At 44.5% G+C, this 22,795-nt stretch overlaps 1 protein-coding gene across 2 annotated transcripts; it reads right to left on the minus strand.

Moving 5' to 3' along the window:
* Positions 1-25: 25 nt before the first annotated feature.
* On the minus strand, positions 26-21,358 carry tnnc2.1 (troponin C2, fast skeletal type, tandem duplicate 1). Of its 2 annotated transcripts, none has more exons than XM_080295702.1 (6): positions 21,247-21,358; positions 5,358-5,412; positions 5,029-5,172; positions 4,686-4,800; positions 3,941-4,077; positions 26-479 (listed from the first exon to the last, which is right to left on the minus strand). In XM_080295702.1, exons 2-6 carry the CDS (start codon positions 5,365-5,367, stop codon positions 448-450), a joined length of 438 nt encoding a protein of 145 aa, XP_080151828.1. In that variant the 5' UTR covers positions 5,368-5,412; positions 21,247-21,358; the 3' UTR covers positions 26-447. The 2 variants fall into 2 exon arrangements, with proteins under 2 accessions (XP_080151828.1, XP_026011053.1); XM_026155268.2 differs by lacking the exon at positions 21,247-21,358 and adding an exon at positions 7,590-7,835.
* Between the last annotated feature and the right edge of the window lie 1,437 nt (positions 21,359-22,795).

Genomic DNA, 22,795 nt, shown 5'->3' on the forward strand with positions numbered 1-22,795 from the left:
ATTATTTACAAGGATGACCAAAAAGTGGGAGAAGAAGTTGGTTTATTTAGAAAGTAAAGATTAGGGTTGAGAAGATATGCGACGTGCGATAGTGGAGGGCGGGGCCAGCATGGCGGTGTAGCATTTCTGGAGCAACAGCAGCTGCCAAAGGGGACAGCTGGGTAGTGGGCATAAGGAGGCACCCGGGGAAGAGAGCCTTCGTCTTAAAAGGTTTGGATGGATATTTATAGACATCCTCAACAAGTTCCCAGGTTTCATGTGAGAAGGGGAAACGTGGTGGGTTGCAGTGTTTGTCTTGAATCCATTTTGAAATCTCAGAAAGTTATCCTATACATATTTGTGGACGGGCTCCTAGAATTTAGAGCTTGCTCTGAGCAGATTTCCATCACACACGTGCTTCAGTTTCTCGCTGAGGACGGATCACCAAGGAATGTAGAGCTGGTGTCTTTACTGGACGTTCTCCATCATCTTCAGAAATTCTAGAGACAGAATCAGAGGCCAAATGAGTCAATCGGCCGGCCTGTCAAACCCATCACACAGTGTAGATAAACCCTGTACATGAGAAATGAGATTTTTATATTTATTGTCTGGGGAGCTAGAAACCCTATCCATACGTAAAGGGACTGATCCTTATAAGGTGCTTTTCTACTCTCTGAGAGCACTCAAAGCCCTTTACACAACATACAGCATGCCTCATTCCCCCATTTGTATAAGAACATTTCTTTCTATGCTTATGTACGTTCTACCTAACGTTCACACACATTCTCACTCTAATAGATGTGTTGGAGAGCAAGCTGGGGTTAGTATCTTGTCCAAGGACATTTGGCATGCAGACTGGAGCAGCCAGGGATCAAACCACCAATCTTCTGATTAGTAGATGGTCTACCTCCTGAGCTACAGCCACCCCAATATTTAAAATATATATTTTAAACGAAATGTTTAAAATTAAAATGATACAAATAAGGATCTCGATGACACAGCAAGGTATAAGACAAGAATGAATTAGAATTTTAAATGTTTGGTTGACCCTGCACTCTGACCCCCGATTACTATCGGGGGTCAGAGTGTGTTTCTATGCTAGGTATGCTAATTTATTTATGCAATTTCATTTTTCTCATATATATATATATATATATATATATATATATATATATATATATATATATATATATATAAGCATGTAGCTAATACACTGAATTAAGAAAAAGTTTCATATTTTATTCATTAACATGTGCATCGTAGCCTTCATCTGTCACCTGTTACATTACATCATTTCCTCTGGCATTAATGAAGTATTCTGATTCTGTTGCTTTATCATCTTATTTTATTAACTAGCCATGGTTAGCATGGATGTATACACATAACAAGCATGTCTTGAGACCCCCTCAGTGATAGATCTAAATCTAAATCTCCCAGATAATGTATTATTTTATATTTATAAATGTATTGCATATTAAATTCTTCTTGTTGTTATTTTTATAATTGTATCAATTGCTGTAACAAAAAAAATCTCCCAAACTGAAATAAATACATTTCTTCTTATTATATTTTTTAAAAAGACAGCATTATTAAAAACGCACAAGGAAATGCCGTTAAATTGCCAAACAGCAATCATAATCTAATGCAGACTGGTGCAGATTTAGATTTTTTTTTGTTTTCTAAGCAATTTTGATTGTAGAGGTTGCAAGCCCTTGTTCATGACTACTGTGTGGGTGATGAATTTAGCTAAAACTTAGTGGTTTTGTTAAGGCTTGAACTCAGAGGCATAGCTGTTTTGATGGCAGTGCTGACACAGTGAGTCTAGGTGATATGTTATCTGAAATGGAGAAGATTTTCAGTTGTGAATTGGAGATGGACCCTCTGTCTCTCATACTGGGCCTCCCCAGCCGGCGATTAATATCCAAGAATAATAGGAGATTGTACTGTGTTCTCACCTATGCGGCACGGAAGAATATACTACTCCAATGGATTTATGAAAAAGTACCAACTATTAAAGGTTGGCAAAGAGTAGTGTTGGATCTAGTGCAACTGGAATATCTTACATGTGTACTGCACTCAAAAACAGATAAATTCTTTAAGGTGTGGGAACCATACTTGAACTATGTGGAACCTGATGTTTCTAATATTATGTTACAAGGATTCTCTTGAGTGTTCAAACTGCAACGTAATACTGGGACGACAGGTATTGTACTGTATTGTATCCTCTCTTTAGTCAAAGGAGCTTGCAAAGAAAAGCGTCTGGACTTCTTTAAGTTGCTTGAAGACGTTTCACCTCTCATCCGAGAAGCTTCTTCAGTTCTAAGGTCAAATGGTGGAGAGTCCCAGATATAAACCTAGTGGGAGTATCCCCCCACAGAGGGACAAAAGGACCCCCTGATGATCCTCTAATCGCCTGAGCCAAGGTGTGAAACTGGGTGTGGGTCCCAATCAGCCAGGGTTTCGAGTGAGCTCATTGTGAAACCTGGCCCCACCTTATCATGCGAATTCCTGAGGTCAGATGGCCCAGGATGTGAGTGGGCTTTAAGGCGTCTGGGAAGGGATCTCAAAACTGGATTATAGATGGCAGAGAGTTGGTGTCGTAAACCCCCGCCTCTGTTCAAAGATGGTCGCTCACAGTGGACATAGATGGCTTCTTTCACTCCTCTTTCAAACCATCTGTCCTCTCTGTCCAAAATGTGAACATTGGCATCCTCGAAAGAGGGTCCTTTATCCTTAAGATGCAGATGGACTGCTGAGTCTTGTCCTGTGGAGGTGGCTCTTCTGTGTTGTGCCATGTGCTTGTGAAGTGGCTGTTTGGTCTCTCCATTGTAGAGGTCTGGGCATTCCTCGCTGCACTGTACAGCATACACCACATTGTTAAGTCTGTGTTTTGGCGTTTTGTCTTTCGGGTGAACCAGTTTTTGTCTGAGCGTGTTGCTGGGTCTGAAATGCACCGCGATGTCATGCTTGGAGAAAACTCTCCTGAGTTTTTCTGATACACCGGCTACATAGGGGATGACAATGTTGTTGCGTCTGTCCTTCCTGTCCTTCTTATCCTCCCTCGCTGGTGTCTGATCTTCTTTTCTGTGCCTCTTTGCTGACTTTAAGAACGCCCATTTAGGATAGCCGCACCTTTTGAGTGCTTCCTTTACATGTGTGTGTTCCTTCTTTTTTCCTTCAGGCTTAGAGGGAACATGTTCTGCCCGGTGGTGTAGGGTCCTAATTACTCCAAGTTTGTGTTCCAAAGGGTGATGGGAGTCAAAGAGGAGGTACTGGTCCGTGTGTGTGGGCTTCCGGTAAACTTCGATGTTGAGGTTGCCATTCTCTTCGATGTGCACAGCGCAGTCCAGGAAAGGCAAACAGTTGTCCTTTGTGTCTTCCCTGGTGAACTTGATGTTTTTATCCACAGCGTTAATGTGCGCAGTGAAGGATTCCACTTCTTGTGTCTTGATTTTGACCCAGGTGTCGTCTACATATCTGTACCAGTGGCTGGGTACTCTTCCTTTGAAAGAGCCAAGAGCCAACTACTCAGTTACAGTATCCACTGTAGGACAAACAACTCTGGCTGCCGTTATTTGTAGTGTGAGTAGTCTGTCAGCCTGCTGTTTACCTCAGCTGCCAAAATGTGTCCACATCTATTTGATCTGACGGGAGTCTGATACAAGTCGGGGAGTCAGTGAAGCTCACTTTTGTCCTGGCTCACTTTTGTTGGCGATATCCTGAACTGTTGCTGCGCTGCTGTTTTTGATGCTGTTAGTTGGCGTTAGTCAAACTTTGTTTGAAGTGGTCCGAGTCATTGTTGGACTCGGACTCTTAGCGAATAAACTCTTTTATGAGCTCAGTTTGTTGGAAAATATAATTACACATTAATCAATGTATTTTTATGAGAACAATATTCTTTTTTCTTTTATATAACTGTAATACTGACTGACTGTACCTGTAAATAGAGGCTTAATCTTACCATCAAAATCAATCTTTCCATCTTTGTTTGTGTCAGATTCCCCAAACATCTCATCGATATCTTCCTCTGTCACTGGTTCTCCAGTCATATGAAGAATTTCCCCAAATTCCTCACGATCAACAAAACCATCTCCATTCCTGTAGATTTAAATATATATATATATATATATTTATATCAAGTTCAAACTCAATCTCCTTTCTTCCTGCCAATTTACATCGACGCAAAAGCTAAAGTCTGTCCTTTTCTCTTATTCTTGTATCTGTGTTCAAACAATTATGTCTTTGAGCTTTTTTACATCTGACAATACTTTTGAGTTTTTATTTTAATGTAAATGTTGTTTAAGGGCTAAAAAGTCAGGTAAACAGGCTATGGGACTATAGTCAGTCACAACATTAAAGGCTCTGATATCTAAAGTATGACATAAGGTATTTCATTACTGCAATAACTTGTTATTTTCAAATATAAAGATGTGTAAGTTGATACAAATCCCATGAGAAAGACTAAATGGTTTAAAATGGAGCACTGTAACAAAAAATAATTTCCCCCAGGGATCAATAAAGTATTCTGATTCTGATTCTGATAAATCTTTGAACACAAAAGTGAGCAACAGGTGCTCATAATTCTCATCTGTCTCTCTAGTTATTTGACACACTAGTTATTTTATCAATTCTAAATTGCTTTTCACATAAATGTTTGAAAACTTTATTAACTGTATTAAGTTTTGTGATGACGTTTAGTGTCGTACTTGTCAAAAATACGGAAGCATTCTGAAAGCTCTTCTTCGCTCTTTCCTGCCTGGTCCTCCTTTAACTGTTGGACCATCATGACCAAGAACTCCTCGAAGTCGATGGTACCGCTGCCTGAAGACAGAAAAGATGAATATGGGAAGATTACTGTTTTACATTTACCGGGTAGGAATCAGTTTGAAATGTCTTGTTTACTTATCAAGTGATTATCTCCAGTTCACCAACTGGTCTTAAATTTTTGATGAAGGGATGCACATAATGCTCAGTTCACTCATCACAAGGAATCTCGTGACAACAGCTGGACATAGACTTTTAGACATTTTCATCCAACCATGATCTCACCATCCTCATCGACCTCCTCTATGATGGCATCCAGCTCCTCCCTTGATGGGTTCTGGCCCAACATCCTCATTACAGTGCCCAACTCTTTGGTGCTGATGTCACCGCCTCCATCTGTGTCAAACATGTCGAAGGCAGCCTTGAACTCTGGGTTAGAGAAGGAAAAGTTCAAATTTAGGCTTTTTTTTTTGGGTTGCTTTACTGCCTAAGCAAAGCTGAAATCATTAATTTTCATCCACAATACAGACTGTAAAAAGTCTACTTGAAAATCACTGCTGGAACTCAACTTAAGGTTATCACTCATTTCTTCATGTAGAAAAAAAAATACAGACCTGCAATCATCTCCTCAGTCAGGAAGGACCGGGCGTCACTTTGGGCATCAGTGGGCTTTAAAAAGAAAAATGAAAAAAAGGTGGAAATGCATCTGTAGTCAGGCAAGTGGATGCTATAAGTGATATCAAATCATAACTAGAACAAGCTGTAAGGAGTGGCTATTGGGAAGGGGATAAATGAGCTTTTTCCCTTCACTTGTCACAGTGGGAGACCGCCATTATGTCCTGTAATAACATCACAGTGGTGAAAAGCTATATAGTGTTCTCTTTTGTTCACATGTCTAGGACCAACACATTAGCATCACAAAAGGTTTCTTAAGAAATAAACTACTTCTCCCTTCTGAAGTGTATTTAACCCTCCCCCCTCTCTCCCATGTCATTTGCTACAGTTCATGTTCTATAGATTAATGTTCTGTAATATTATTTAGAACATAAGACTAGAGCTGTATGATGACTTTTAAAGGCATCATCAAGTTTTGGTCTTTAAGCATTTTGCTACTTTAAGTTTTCATTTTTATTTGACTGAACACTGAATCACAGTTAGTCTGTATCTCTGCTCATCGCGCTGCTCATTGAAATGAATGGAAATCAGTCCTTCCAAGAAATTCAATGGCATTTAGTAATACATAATAACAAAATAAAGAGCAGAATGATGTCCAGAGTTGTGAAATCAAAGAGAAATGCATATAGTTAAACAATTAGCTGGAGTACAATTTGCGGTAATTGGATAATTGGCCTTCAGCTGCATTCACAGAGCAGATTAATAACTTTTTTCAGTTTTCGGGGCAGTCAGTAGTTGTAACTGCAAATGGCTTATTAAAAGCAAGAAAAATGACTTCCTATTTCCCCATTTCTGGAGAATGCAAAGTTAAACTTGAAAATTTTAGGCATCAGTTAGCGACCGGCAATGATTGTAGGCATTTACTAACACAACAAGCTGTTGCCTGCTGTTTTAGGAGATATGTGGGCAACTGAATAATTCTGGTCTTACCACTGCACTACCATTATCGTCCAATTAATAATATTTTTTTTTCATTTTTTCTTTTTTGTTGTTTGCTTGTTTATTTGTACATTTGTTGGGCAAAAAAACATTTTAACATCTTTCAAATCCATGTGACGTGTGAAAACAAGACAGTTATAGCTCACAGTGATGCTCACTACAGTGTAACTATTCTACAGTGTTAATACTGTGAATGGATGTATTTTAAAATCATGAACCAAGCTATTATCAAAACTAACCAAATGCCAAGTGGAAACAAAACAGTGAATAAAAACAAAGCTGAACAAATTTAAAAGCATCTGACCAACATTTCCCAAGAGGAAGAAAATAGTTTAGTTTTTATGCACACTCAGACTTTGTTAAACCATCCACCTTTAAATTTCTCAATTTGTATTCAGAATTTTACTCTAAAGAGATCATAACACTGGTGTGGATTATACAGCATTTCTAAGAGGAATAATTTGAGCCAGATTTGGCTTTTTTAAAGTTTTGTAAATGTGGATTTTTTTTAGATTTCAATTAATATTTTAACATAATTGTGATCCTAAGCAGTTTAGTAAACAGAATCTTGCAGAGCTTAGCATAGCAAAGATAAGAAAATAAAACTAAAACGAATTTTTCCTGTTTTCCTTGACAAAATGTTGATAATGTTGCGACATATGGAAGGAAACCCACCCCCTTTCCTTTAAAGCTATTTTTAAGGTGAGACTTGGGAGAGGATTTGACAGGGATTTTCTCAAGGTGAATTTCCTAAATTAGGACACTAAGAAAAGGCAGCTTGTCTTCTCACTTTACTCAGCTGTGTACATCTATCTTTAGTACCACTCCCTCCAATCTAAATATCAATCGTAGCGGGTTTAGTTACAAAGTGATGGAACACAAAAGCAGTGTGAGCCTGTAAGCAAACAGCAACGAGGAGTTACAGCAGTTCACAGCAACAAGTTACTAGTCAGACAAACTAGATTTGTGTGTGTGTTGTCTATCAGGTGTGTGCCCCGCATGACATTTCCAAATATTTAAGGAATTCCAGGATGATTTATAAAATCCAGTTATGATGCAGATGAGGACTTGCTGGATGAGCACAGCCAGTTTGCTTCAGGTATTTATCTCCATCCTGCGTCATCTGCCTTTTCTTCTCATCCCTTGAAAACCAAATCAAATCCTCAGGATGCATCATAAACCTAAATCCTCCTTCTCGTCCTTTACCCCCTCCTCCGTTTTTGGTTTCTTACCATGGTGGCGGACTGTGGAGAACAACACACACCAGTACAAACAACAGACAGCTGGGAAAGAAGGTCTCCTTTCTATGCAGTTCAGGTAACTCTGTGACTTTACTCTACTCCATAAGTACCCTCTCATCCCACCAGCATTTTACTAAAAATGATCAGGATTGGGCCAGAGACCCCCTCCTCGGACAAGAGCCGGCCAATCAAATTTGGTTTTAGTTTGTGCGCCCTTACAATCTCCTGATGGACATCCCCTTGTGTGGCACAGTGTCCAATCCCCCATATTTAGATAACAGACAAGCTCACTGACATTTATTGAAAAAAAAGAAAACACTGTGCAGGCATCAGGCAGCTGAAGGTTATTTTGGCAGAGGATCAACTGGGCATCTCAGTGCAGAACGACACTTGATTTCACATGGACCAGAGCGCGTGCACGCTCGCGCACATCACACACACATACATGCACTCACGGATTAACACCTCCCTGCATGCATAGATTCTCTGTCCCTTCCGCAGTGTCCGTTAACCCATCTATCTGCCCTCCTCCCTGTCCTCAGGGCTGCTGACTTGCCCTTGCACCTATGACATCTGAAACATAAGAGCTGTGCAGAAAGACCTGTCACCTCACACAACTGTTCCCCGTCTTAACAATTTTAGCTAGTGGTTTCTCATTACCTCAACAGAAAAGCAAACCTCTAATTACCATGTCAGTAAAAGGCTTGATCGAGCCAAAGTCAAAGTGAAATTTCCACAGAAACTCATTCAGAATCCCACTGACACTAATAACCAGAAATTAGCAACAGAGGCTACTTGACAGTACATCTACACACAGTGAAGGAAACAATTCTTTTAAGTTTGCTCGCTTGTAAGAAATGAATAGTTTCAAGTATTTATGGTAGTTGAGAGGCAGAATATCTGCCAAAAAAACACACTGAAGCGTTGACATAAGTCATAAATTGATTTGCTTGTCAATGAGTGAAATAAGTACAGGGTGGGCCATTTATATGGATACACCGTAATAACATGGGAATGGTTGGTGATATTAAAGTCCTGTTTGTGGCACATTAGTATATGTGAGGGGGCAAACTCCTCAAGATGGGCGGTGACCATGGTGGCCATTTAGAAGTCGGCCATCTTGGATACAACTTTTGTTTTTTCAATAGGAAGAGGGCCTATTTCATGAGTTATCTACAAGTTTCTGACCACTTATAAAATGTGTTCAATGTGCTGCCCATTGTGTTGGATTGTCATTGAAATCTGCTGCAATGACCCGGTTACTGCATTCACCAGATATCAACACGATTTCGATCCGCTCCTCACGTGTTAACCTCTTCGACATGTCAATGGCTGTGAACACAGAGAAACGTGTAAATAACTTATGAAAGAATAAAGTTACGTTGAAACCAAGCACACCTTTGTTTTTCTTGTGACATTACCAATAAGTTTGATGTGTCACATGGCCCTCTTCCTATTGAAAAAACAAAAGTTGTATCCAAGATGGCCGACTTCTAAATCGCCACCATGGTCACCACGCATCTTGAGGAGTTTGCCCCCTCACATATACTAATGTGCCACAAACTGGACTTTAATATCACCAACCATTCCCATGTTATTACGGTGTATCCATATAAATGGCCCACCCTGTATTTTAGTATGAGTGGAGAATGCCTTTTTTGGCAAGCACAGCTGTCAGATGTTTCTTGTACTTGGTCACCAGGTCTGCACACATCTCAGGAGGGTTTATGACTCACTCTGTTTTTACAGAAACTCTCTAAACTCACCTTTTGGTTTCTTGGCTGCTACTTGATAACTTGAAGCTTCAGCTCTATTAACTAACTAGGCCCTCTCCGTGAATCGCTACCTTATCGTGGTGGAGCGGTTTGTGTGTTCCAGGGATCCCAGGGGCTATGTTGTCTGGGGGCTTTAGCCCCCTGGTAGGGTCTCCCATGGCAAATTGGTGCTGGGTGAGGGACCAGACAAAGAGCGATTCAGAAGACCCTTATGAAGAGAACATCGAGGGAACAGTTTACCCTGCCCGGGATAGGGTGACTGGGGCCCCGCCCTGGAGCCAGGACCTGGGAGGGAGCGTCTGGTGGCTGGGCCTTAGTCCATGGGGCCCGGCCGGGCACAGCCCGAAGAGGAGACATGGGCCCATCCTCCCACAGGCCCACCACCCACAGGAGGCGCCATAGGGGTCGGGTGCATTGTGTGCCGGGTGGCGGCCAGGAGCGGAGGCCCTGGCGGACTGATCCCTGGCTGCCAAGACTGGCAATAGGGATATGGAATGTCACCTCTCTGGTGGGGAAGGAGCCTGAGTTAGTGCGTGAGGTTGAGAGGTACCGGCTAGATATAGTCGGGCTCACCTCTACGCATGGCTTGGGCTCTGGGACCAGTCTCCTGGAGAGGGGCTGGACTCCGTCTCAGTCTGGAGTTGCCCCTGGTAAGAGGCGGCGGGCTGGGGTGGGTATTCTGTTTTCTTTTTTTTTTTCTTTTTTTCTCTTTTCTTCAGATTCAATCTGAGCCATTCAAATTCAAATTGAACTTATTCAAATTCAGTTTCTGATGGCACGGATTTCTGCCCATAGTACACCTACTTACTGGTTGTGTCGCATCAGTCTGTGTCTCTGAGTTAACTTGTGTTTCTCCTACAGCTCCGGACCGCTAAAAATGCGCGTGCTCTTTGTGAGCTCGTTCCCAGCTCGTAACCAGCGCGTTCTGCCGTCAAGGGCGATCATTGGTGAAATGTGATCATGTGACTGATGCAAGCCAGATCCTTTTATTTAGCAAAACTGTGATTAATAGTTAAATATTATTTTTTTTCTTTTTTTTTTTTTTTTCCTTTTTTTTTTGCCTGTCCCGTTTGGCTCTTTTGCCATCAGAATTGTTGTCTAAAGGCAAAGAAAGATGCCCAACGGATTTACTTTACCAAATTGACCATCCCAGCCTTGCCGTAATGGTCCATTTGATTCACCTTTTATTGTTTATTTTATTTTCACTTACTGAATACGGGACAGACTTGACTGGGGAAAGAAGGGGAGAAAGAAAGAGGGAAAGAGAAACAGCTGAGAAAAGGGACGGGGGAGAAGGGCAAAAAACAAAAACCAACAGAATGAGCAGAAAAAATAAATAAATAAATAAATAAAATGCATATATCAATTAGAGATGGCACGATACCACTTTTTTATGTCCGATACCGATACCGATATCATAAATTTGGATATCTGCCGATACCGATATGAATCCGATATAGTGTTTTTTAATCAACAAAACTGTTTTTTAAATATCTTGCTGCATTTTGTATAAGTTCATACTCAAGTTTAAAACAACAACTACACTAAAGCTATTCTGTTATACCTGTATGCAAAAAAAATATTTCATAGTTCAGCAATACTGATCAATCTAATAAACTTAAACCTACACCATCCTCCCTATTCTGGTATTTTAAAGAGTACTTAGCATAAATATTAAGCAACCTAACTAATAGGGTTCCAACTCCCAGCAACAACAAAAATAAATAAATAAAAAATAGGGAACCACCCCTCACGCTCCACCTCATGATGCTTAATCGACGTAATCAACCTTAATTTGATGCAGTGTGAAAAAAAAATGCACAGAAATCAATTATTTTTCAAGAAATATTAAATAGATTCAACATCTTTCTTCAACAAAATTGCAGACTGCACAGATGGTACCTTCCCAAAGGAAAAAGTACTATAGCTTACTAGGGTATATATATCTTAGACTTAATAGTTACTATATACATTAATTGACTTCTATTCATTTTACATCAAATTAAAACTTTGGGTGTCAGATAATTATTTATTAAAAGCTAGACATTTAAATGAGAATAAGAAAGAAAAGTATGTCTTTGTGCCCCCTTTTCCCTGTTAATGTCCTATCGGCCCCCCTGGTTAACTTTGCTAGATCTGCCCCTGCACAGTTACCAGCATCAGCTACGTAGAAAAAGATCCTGGAGTAGAAAGTAATATTAAATAAATTCTAACAATAGCTGATCAAGCTTAAACGTGCTGCTGTTGTTCAGCCGCTGGTTTCCTCTTTCTGGTGCAAAGTGGGCCAAAAGCAAACTAGAGACTCGCGACAGAAAAGCCGATCAGCTGATCGTTAAGCAGTTTCATGATTGAAGTAGCAGCAGGAGAGGCAGTCGCTTGTTAAGCTTAACGCAGGAATGCTTTACAAACATTCAGAGATGGACTTACACACTTGCTTTACTTCTCTCGGGATAACTTTGTCGGAGATGAAATGCCGGGTTGCTAGCGAAGCTCCAAATGCTATCCAGACCACGGACAGGTCCCGCATGCCACAGCCGCTCTATCACGTGATGCATACTGCTCCGACGTGCTAACGTTCTGAGGTGAGTTACGGCGTGTTGCAAGTTTTGTGAGGTGCTTTCGTGATATTTAATGGATCGGATTACATTTTTTATTTTTCTCCGATATCCGATCCCCAGCGGCGGGCTGGGGTGGGTATTCTAATATCCCCTCGGCTTGCTGCCGGTACGTTGGGGTTTTTCCCGGTGAATGAGAGGGTTTGTTCCCCCCGCCTTAGGGTCCTGACTGTCATCTACGCTTATGCGCCGAGTGGCAGTTCAGAGTACCCAGCCTTCTTAGAGTGGGGGGGGGGGGGGGGGGGGGGGCTGGAAGGTGCTCCACCTGGAGACTCTGTTGTCCTGCTGGGAGACTTCAATGCTCACGTGGGTAACGACAGCAAGACCTGGAGGGGCGTGATTGGGAGGAACGGCCTCCCTGATCTACATCCCACCCCAAGCGGACACAGGTATGGCTTTGTCCGAATTACATGATGTGCTGAGCTCGCTTCAAAACAAGGACCCGAGCGCAGCCCTCATTGTAGCAGGAGACTTTAACAAAGCGAACCTCAGACAAGTCATGCCAAACTTTTACCAGCATGTCTCGTGTCCAACGAGAGGGGATCGGATTTTGGATCACTGCTACACGCCATACAAGCAGGGCTACAAAGCTGTCTCACACCCGGCTTTTGGGAAGTCTGACCACAATGCCATCTTCCTCATTCCCCAGTATAAACAAAGCATACGGAGGGAAGACGTGACCACGAAGGAAGTAAAACGGTGGACTGCCCAATCAGAAGCTACGCTACAGGACGCACTCAACGTCGTAGACTGGGACATGTTCAGAGCATGCGCAGTCGACATCAACGAGTTTACGGAAGTAGCAGTATGCTTCGTCAATATGCTAGCGGAGGAGATTATCCCCACTGCGAGAGTCACCACATTCCCAAACCAGAAACCGTGGATGGACAGATCGATCCGCACTGCAGTAAACGCCAGGACCGCCTCCTACAACGCGGGTCTCGCCACTGGCGATATGAGCGCCTACAAAGCGGCTTCATACGGCGTGCGGTGCGCGGTGAGAGATGCCAAACGCAGGTACCGGGAACGTGTGGAGTCCCGCTTCCACCAGGGCGACACACGGAGTATGTGGCACGGACTACGCACCATTACGGACTACAAAGCCAGGGACACTGCGCCGATCAACGCCGACTCTGCATTCACCAACGAGCTGAATCGGTTCTACGCCCGTTTCGAGGTTAGCCAGGCGGCTAATGCTATCTACCGCCTGACTACCGAGGACAGTGACGTCACCAGCGAGAGACCGGTGACCAGCATCACGGAGCATGACGTCCGAGCGGCACTGAGGAGAGTGAACACAAGGAAAGCGGCGGGGCCAGACAGCATCACCGGCCGTCTGCTGCGCTGCTGTGCTGACCAGCTAGCAGGTGTGTTCACTTACATCTTCAACGAGTCCCTGGCGAAGTCTGTGGTCCCCACATGCTTCAAAAGATCCACCATCATCCCTGTGCCCAAGAACAGCAAACCCTCATCCCTGAACGATTACCGGCCAGTTGCACTGACCTCGGTAGTAATGAAGGTGTTTGAGAGGCTGCTGAAGAACATCATCTCCTCCTCCATCCCAGACACCACAGATCCGCTGCAGTTCGCCTACAGATCCAACAGATCCACAGAGGATGCCATCGCCCACATCCTACACACCACTCTCAGCCACGTGGACAAGAAACAGGGTAACTATGTGCGAATGCTGTTTGTTGATTACAGTTCAGCGTTTAACACAATAGTGCCCTGCAGACTGTTCACAAAGCTGAGGGATCTGGGACTTAACAGCCGTCTGTGTGCATGGGTGTTGGACTTCCTCACTGGCAGAACTCAGGTGGTGAGGGTGGGCAGGTGCTTCTCCAACAGCATCACCATCAACACAGGAGCACCTCAGGGATGTGTCCTCTCGCCACTGCTCTACTCCCTCTACACTTCAGACTGTGTGGCCACCCATGGCTCCAACACCATTGTGAAGTTTGCTGACGACACAGTGGTGTTGGGTGCCATCTCCAACAACGATGAGGCGGCCTACATGGATGAAGTGAAGAATCTGGCATCGTGGTGCCAGGACAACCACCTCCAGCTGAACGTTAGCAAGACCAAGGAGCTGGTGGTGGACTTCAGAAGGGGTCAGCACAGAGACTACAAGCCCATTATCATCAATGGAGCTCCAGTGGAGAGGGTGCAGTCCTTCAAGTATCTTGGTGTCCACATCTCCTCAGACCTGACATGGGTTGCCCACATTCAGGTCCAGACCAAAAAGGCTAGGCAGCGCCTGTACCACCTACGACAACTGAGGAAGTTCAGGGTCTCTCCAAAGATCCTCAGGATTTTCTATACAGGCGCTGTGGAGAGCATCCTCACACAGAACATGACATCATGGTTAGGGAACAGCTGTGTGAAGGACCAAAAAGCTCTCCAGAGAGTGATCCATACAGCAGAACGCTGCTGCAGGATTGCTCTCCCCCCGCTTCAGGACACCTACACCAGGAGATGCCGGACTAGAGCAGCGCAGATACTGAAGGACCCGTCCCATCCTGGCAACAAACTGTTCCAACTTCTGCAATCTGGTAGAAGGTTCCGCATCTTCCGGGCAAGGACAGAGAGACTCAAGAGGAGCTTCTATCCCCAAGCCATCCGTGCCCTAAACACACACACCCGCCCGCTCACATCATCTATAATTGATTGAGACAGGACTCTCTTCCAGACACTAAACCAAGGCACAATGTACATTTCAATTCCTTTAATTTTAAATATGTTTATATTGTCTATCCTGTAAAATAGTCAGATATCTATTCATATTAATGTACAGAATTCACCTGCTTGCTGCTACTACTGCACATTCACCCAGTGTGTGTGTGTGTGTGTGTGTGTGTGTGTGTGTGTGTGTGTGTGTGTATATATATAAAAACACCCAGCACGCCCCTGCGGGCGGTTTATCCTTCAAGCTCGGGTCCTCTACCAGAGGCCTGGGAGCTTGAGGGTCCTGCGCAGTATCTTAGCTGTTCCCAGGACTGCGCTCTTCTGGACAGAGATCTCCGATGTTATTCCCGGGATCTGCTGGAGCCACTCGCCTAGCTTGGGAGTCACCGCACCTAGTGCTCCGATTACCACGGGGACCACCGTTACCTTCACCCTCCACATCCTCTCGAGCTCTTCTCTGAGCCCTTGGTATTTCTCCAGCTTCTCGTGTTCCTTCTTCCTGATATTGCTGTCATTCGGAACCGCTACATCGATCACTACGGCCGTCTTCTTCTGTTTGTCTACCACCACTATGTCCGGTTGGTTAGCCACCACCATTTTGTCCGTCTGTATCTGGAAGTCCCACAGGATCTTAGCTCGGTCATTCTCCACCACCCTTGGGGGCATCTCCCATTTTGACCTCGGGACTTCCAGGTTATACTCCGCACAGATGTTCCTGTACACTATGCCGGCCACTTGGTTATGGCGTTCCATGTATGCCTTGCCTGCTAGCATCTTGCACCCTGCTGTTATGTGCTGGATTGTTTCTGGGGCATCTTTACACAGCCTGCACCTGGGGTCTTGCCTGGTGTGATAGACCCCAGCCTCTATGGATCTTGTACTCAGAGCTTGTTCTTGTGCTGCCATGATTAGTGCCTCTGTGCTGTCTTTCAGTCCAGCTTTGTCCAGCCACTGGTAGGATTTCTGGATATCAGCCACCTCCTCTATCTGCCGGTGGTACATACCGTGCAGGGGCCTGTCCTTCCATGATGGTTCCTCGTCTCCCTCCTCTTTCTTGGGTTTCTGCTGCCTGAGGTATTCACTGAGCACTCGGTCAGTTGGGGCCATCTTCCCAATGTATTCTTGGATGTTCCTTGTCTCATCCTGGACTGTGGTGCTGACACTCACCAGTCCCCGGCCCCCTTCCTTCCGCTTAGCGCCTGAGCAGCTGGATAGCGTAGTGGTTAAACTACACGCCTTTGGAACAGAGGATCGCAAGTTCGATTCCTGCCTGGGGCGTCTGTATCCAGTAAGGGTCCTAAGGCTAGACCCCCTATGCTAAGCAAGCCTACCGCAGACATGAGCGAGACAGATAAATATGAAGGCATGCCGGCTCGGACGTCGCCCGGATCAACAAGGTCCGCGTCAGGTGTTGAGGAACCAGGGCACCCTGACGAAAAGTGGGCTACTGGAACAAGAAGGCATCGGTGGGCAAGGGACGAAAACAGGGCGTTGTTGGAATGCTACTACGCAAGTAACCCCGGCGGAAGGGGCTACATGAATAGGATGAGGGACCTATGGATTCTTCGATACCCAACATCCACAATGACGGCGAAACAACTAGTAGCTCAGTGTTCCAACATTCGAAAGAAGGGACTGCTCTCACAGCTAGAGATATATATATATATATATATATATATGTTCTTCCTCTACACCCCCCCCCCCCCCCCCCCCCCCCCCAATTTTTGCACATGTCGAGGAGCGTGTCAGGCTACATTTCACTGTGTGTTATACTTGTATAACTATGCATGTGACAAATAATAAAGAACCTTGAACCTTGAACCTTGATCTGAACCCGAGCGGTGTTTTGTTAGTGGACTTCTGTGCAAATCACAGTTTGGCCATAACAAGCACCTTGTTCGAACATAAGAGTGTCCATAAGTGCACGTGGCACCAGTACGCTGTAGGCCGCAGGTCGATGATCGATTTTGTAATCGTATCACCAGACCTGCGGCCATATGTTCTGGACACTCGGGTAAACAGAGGGGCTGAGCTGTCAACTGATCACCACCTGGTGGTGAGTTGGATTCAACGCACACCTCCGGCAGAGCTTCAACAGCATTCCGAGGGAGACTGGGGGCATTGAGTCCGAATGGACCATGTTCAGCGTCTCCATTGCCGAAGCTGCTGCTTTGAGCTGCGGCCGCAAGGTGGTTGGTGCCTGCCGTGGTGGTAATCTCCGAACCAAATGGTGGACACCAGAGGTGAAGGGAGCCACCAGGCTGAAGAAGGAGTCCTATCGGGCTTGGTTAGCCTGTGGGACTCCGGAGGCAGCCGACAGGTATCGACAGGCCAAGCGGAATGTGGCTCAGGCAGTGGCTGAAGCCCGGTGTGGGAGGAGTTCGGAGAGGCCATGGAAAAAGACTTTCGGACTGCCTCAAAGAGATTCTGGCAAACCGTCAGGCGTCTCAGGAGGGGAAAGCGGTGCTTTACCTGCATTGTGTATAGTGCTGGCTGACGTTGACTGAGAAAATTGTCAGACGGTGGAAGGAATACTTCGAGGACCTCCTTAATCCCACTGACACGTCTTCCGAGGAGGAAGCAGAGTCTGGGCATGATGGGAATGACCCGCCAATTTCCGGGGGCGAGGTCACTGAGGCAGTTAAACAACTCCTTGGTGACAGAGCCCCTGGTGTTGATGAGGTCCGTCCCGAGTTCCTGAAGGCTCTGGATGTTGTAGGGCTGTCCTGGTTGACACGCCTCTACAATGTTGCGTGGAGATCAGGGGCAGTACCCTTGGACTGGCAGACCGGGGTGGTGGTCCCCATTTTTAAGAAGGGAGACCGGAGGGTGTGTTCCAACTACAAGGGGATCACACTCCTCAGCCTCCCTGGGAAAGTCTATGCCAGGGTGCTGGAAAGGAGAGTTCGTCCGCTAGTTGAGGAACATACAGGAGGAACAATGCGGTTTTCGTCCTGGTCGCGGAACACTGGACAAGCTCCTTATCCTCTCCAGGATACTTGAGGGTGCATGGGAGTTTGCCCAACCAATCTACATGTGTTTTATGGACTTGGAGAAGGCATTCGACCGTGTCCCTCGGGGTGTCCTGTGGGAGGTGTTGCGGGAGTATGGGGTGTCTGGCCCATTGCTACGGGCCATTCAATCCCTATACAACCGTTGCAAGAGCTTGGTTCGCATTGCCGGCAATAAGTTGGACTCATTCCCGGTGGGTGATGGGCTCCGCCAGGGCTGCCCTTTGTCTCCGGTTCTGTTCATAATTTTTATGGACAGGATTTCTAGGCGCAGCCAAGTGGCGGAGGGCTTTCACTTTGGTGGTCTCAGAATCTCATCTCTGCTTTTTGCGGATGATGTCGTTCTGTTGGCTTCATCGGGTGAGCGCCTCCAGCTCGCACTGGAACGGTTCACAGCCGAGTGTGAAGCAGCGGGAATGAGGATCAGCACCTCCAAATCTGAGACCATGGTTCTCAGCCGGAAAAGGGTGGAGTGCCCACTCCGGGTCGGGGATGAGTTCCTGCCCCAAGCGGAGGAGTTCAAGTATCTTGGGGTCTTGTTCGCGAGTGATGGGAGAAGGGAGCCGGAGTTCGACAGACGGATTGGGGCTGCAGCTGCAGTAATGCGGACGCTGCACTGGTCCGTCGTGGTGAAGAGGGAGCTGAGTGTAAAAGCGAAGCTCTCAATTTACCGGTCGATCTACGTCCCTACCCTCACCTATGGTCACGAGCTGTGGGTAGTGACCGAAAGAATGAGATCGTGGATACAAGCGGCAGAAATGAGATTCCTCCGAAGGGTGGCTGGCCTCTCCCTTAGAGATAGGGTGAGAAGTTCGGCCATCTGGGAGGGGCTCAGAGTAGAGCCGCTGCTGCTCCACATCAAAAGGAGCCAGCTGAGGTGGTTTGGGCATCTGACAAGGATGCCTCCTGGGCGCCTCCTGGGTGAGGTGTTCCGGGCATGTCCCACCGGGAGGAGGCCCCGGGGCAGACCCAGGACACGCTGGAGAGATTATATCTCTCAGCTGGCCTGGGAACGCCTTGGTGTTCCCCCGGCTAAGCTGGAGGAGGTGGCTGGGGAGAGGGAGGTCTGGGCCTCTCTGCTTAGGCTGCTGCCCCCGTGACCCGGCCTCGGATAAAGCGGATGAAGATGATGGATGGATGGACTAGCTAGGCCACTCATGTGTTTCTTCTTTAGCCACTCATTTGTTGCCTCTGCAGTATTTTGCCTGCCTCAGTGTAGTCAAAGCCATCTTGTGCCAAACAGCCCCAAAGCATGTTTCCACCTCTGTGCTTGACTCTGGGGACGGTGTTCTTTGGGTCACTTTCAGGACTCCTCAGTGGACTGAAGTGGATACCAAAGAGCTCAGTTTTGGTTTAATTTGACCACAGCACTTTCTCCCAGCTTGCTCTGAATCCTTTAGATATTCAATGGGAAACTTCAAACGGGCCTCTAGCTTTGGTTTCTTGAACAGATGCTGCAAGATTTCAGTCCATTACAGCATAGTGTGTTACAAATGGCGTTTTTGGTGACTGTGGTTTGTACTGTCTTCAGATCATAAACAAGTTTCTGCAGTATACTTTTGAGCTAATCGATCACATTTCCCCTAATCATCCTAACTCTGTGAGGCAAGATCTTCCATGGAGTTCCAGCCTAAGAGGGAATGACGGTCATTTCTTTTATTTCTGAATAATCACACGAACACTTTTATCGCTTTTGTTTTGTACTTACTTTTTGTGTTTTTAGTTTTTCTCTGCTCCCTTGTTCTTTACTAGGCTACCTGTCTACACACAAACACACAGGCAGACAAACATCTTACTTGTCTGATAGATACAGTGCAATATAAAAGCACATCCACATGTTTCCGTTCCACTTCAGACAATTAAGTCAGCTGTTGGAAACAGATGAGTCAGTAAGGCGCTGTCACTTTTTTCACATGCAATCTATTTATGCCTGAAAGAACGGAGAGAACCATGTGATTAGTGTGGAAACAAGAGCAGCGCTAGTTGCTGATCAACATTTCTTATCTGGAGATAAAGTATTTATTCATTTGATACAAAGTAATAATAATTTCTAAAAGGTTCACCAAAAAAATGAAAAAATGAAAAATTGAGGAGTCTAAAAATATGACCAATGTGTAAATTCATTAAACTCAAGTCTACTTTTAGCCTTTCAGCGCTGTTGATCTACCATCACTAAACACTTTTCTCATGAATTTAAACTCCAGGTACTCGTCATGATCAATACGATTCAAAACACTTGAAAGGCAACAAAGAAAATGCTCAATTTAAGACTTCAGCAATGAATTAGCCTATGTTAAGATTTTTTTTATTTGCATATATGTGCAGTTACTACTTCACTGTTTCAAGTTAAACATCTTACCTCAAAAGATTCATTCAGACTATTGATAATAGCAAATTAATGCTAGTTTGAGTCTGCTCGTAGGGTGACTGCATCCAACAAACTAAATGCTGGGCAAAGGAAGTGTTTGTATGAAATGATGTGGGACACACAACTAACGCTGAGACATTCTTATAAAAAAAAAAAAAAAAAAAAGCACATCAACACACAAGTTACACAGGTTGAAGCCGCTGCTTGTGTCATTTAAAAATGTATCCTATTTTATTTGGAGGTATACTTGCATATTCCCCTTTTCTATATATAAAAACAAAACAAAAAGCATCCATCCTCCACAGTGGCCTCCGTCCCAAAGCTGAAGAGTCATTTGTCTAAAGAAGAAGAGTCATATCTTCTAGAAACCTTAATCGCGGACTAGCTCAGTTCTCTGTAACGCTATAATAGATATGCTGAATGCATAGAAAACCTATTGGAATACAAAGAAAAGAGTCCATTTATCTCCGATTTCACAGTTTTTACAGCAAATATGAAGCTCTACATCTCTACAGTTTGTTCAGTTCCATGGATTTATTTGAATTACAGCTACATTGCATGCAGAAAGATGATTCCACATGCAGCTGAGTGTAGGGATAGTGACACTAATCTCGAGGAGAACCTGGGCGGCTGATATTCAGCGACGGGTTTATGAAAAGTGTGCCACTGTCTCCACAGCTTCACCACTGTGGTGTGGAGGCAGCATTATCCTGGCTGCCTCAATCATGTGTTTACACAACATAAAAAAAATTAAAAAAAACAAAGACTCATTTTTTTACTTCTTCAAACACACAGGTTTGATGTGTCAGTATCAAACCTAAAGATAAAATTAGTGGCAAACAACCTTCATGAGCTGTATGTTCCTGACACTTTCTGTGCTATTAATTTCCACCCTCCCTTACTATGATTTGGCACATAATCTTTTATCTTGTTCAGAAACTGATCTTGACTGTGGATGATTTAATTACTGGTGATTTATTGCTGGAAGTTGACATTCACACTTATAATGAAAAAAAGGTTAAATGAAGATCTAGTCAGCGTTTATCTGGAGATTTCTCCAGTCTGACTGATTATGGCATTTAAAAATCATAGAAAAAGGATTTTGAGTATATTAGCATGCTAAAATTGCCATTCACTTCAAACAATGCTGTGCACGTGCATGTCAAAGGTGCAAGCTGCTGGATAAAAACCTGCCTGAATACAGTCAGGGAAAAAAAAATCCAGCTGCGCTGATCACACTGTGCACCTTTTCTTCTTAATCCTTCTCCTGTAGATAACACTTTATCACCCTCCTACTGTTCTCCATGTTATGATCCTCACCACCTCCTGTTTCCATCTTAAGCTCTTCTCACTCCTCTCAGTCATCACCCCTTGTCTCCCCCAGAGGGCCATCGTGCAAGTTCAGCTTCCATGCTCTCCAGCTTATGTCACCAGTGTTATTAGAGTGCCTGTTTGGTGCCTGACTGACAGCACCAGCTGAGGCTGACTTCCCAGAAGCAAACTTCCCTTGCTTGGGTGAGAAAAAAAAAAAGCATGGCTCAGTTTGAAGACTTTGGTTTGATAACAGACCAAGAGAAACAAAAAAGCTGTGTTGTTTTCAGCTCTTTTTCTCGTTCTGTCTTCTTTTCTTTCTCTTTCCATGATCTCTTCTTCTATAACTCCTTCTATTCCTGGACATTCTCCATGGAGCAGCTGAGTCCTCTGGACAAACACACCCTAAATAAGGCTTGAGGTATGCCATCACTCGTCCACGTTTAGCCTCCACCATCTTGATCCTTCACTCCTTCTTTTGCTACCCTTCTTTCTGCTCCTTTTCCCTCCTCAAGCTAAAGACTGCTCTCCAGTCTTTAGCTCAACTAAATGTTTCAGTAAACTAGCTGTACAGTTCATGCAGACTTATTAAACTAAAAATCTGCTGGGAGACTCCATCGTGTAATTGCGTGCTGTTTCAATCCCAGGAGGAGAAACAAATCCCTTTCTGCTGTAAAAAATCTTCCAAAGCAAACATGCAGCAAACAGTTGTGATGTGTGAGTGTCAGATTCCAGCTACACATAAGGTTTGCTCACGATAGAGCAATAAAGCTACAATCACAGCACTCGGTGGCTGCTGGGGTTTTGTCCAGACCTTTGAGAAATTTTTAAAATGACAACAAGGTAAAAGAGATTTTGTCCTTCTTGTAGAGAACAACATCATGTCATAGCTGCCTCCAGCTGATGCTAAATAATGCAGCCAGACCACCTTATACTGAATACTGATCTGCCACAACATTAAAGACTTTGTCAGGTGTGACAAAGACCAAAGGTGCACATTTACTCCTAAAGCACTCCCTGATGGCACAACACAGCAGTTGGCACAACCACAGCACAAAAACTGCTCAGGCTTTGCTCAAGGAATATGTAAAAGAGAGCACACCTGTTACTCAGACAACCTCTTCTTTCCAAATGAGCATGCACATGTAGTGCCACAACAAGCCTGATCCACAGATGAGCCACTTCTTTGCTGCTTTTTTGAGTTCACCTTTTGTACAAGTCAGCTCTGTGAAATCCTGATGGGTCTCAAACAGAAGCTCTCCTTAAACTGAAACTTGGCGCCCTACCATCCACCATATCCTCCAAACCAAGAGTTTAAGATCACCCATAAGGGAAAACTTTGAACATCTCATCACCTACAGTACATAATATCATCAAATGATTCACAGAATGTGGAGCAGTTTCTGTGCACCAGGGACAAGGTCTAAATCAA

The sequence above is a fragment of the Astatotilapia calliptera genome, chromosome 20, assembly GCF_964374335.1.
Source record: "Astatotilapia calliptera chromosome 20, fAstCal68.1, whole genome shotgun sequence".
Classification (NCBI taxonomy): domain Eukaryota; kingdom Metazoa; phylum Chordata; class Actinopteri; order Cichliformes; family Cichlidae; genus Astatotilapia; species Astatotilapia calliptera.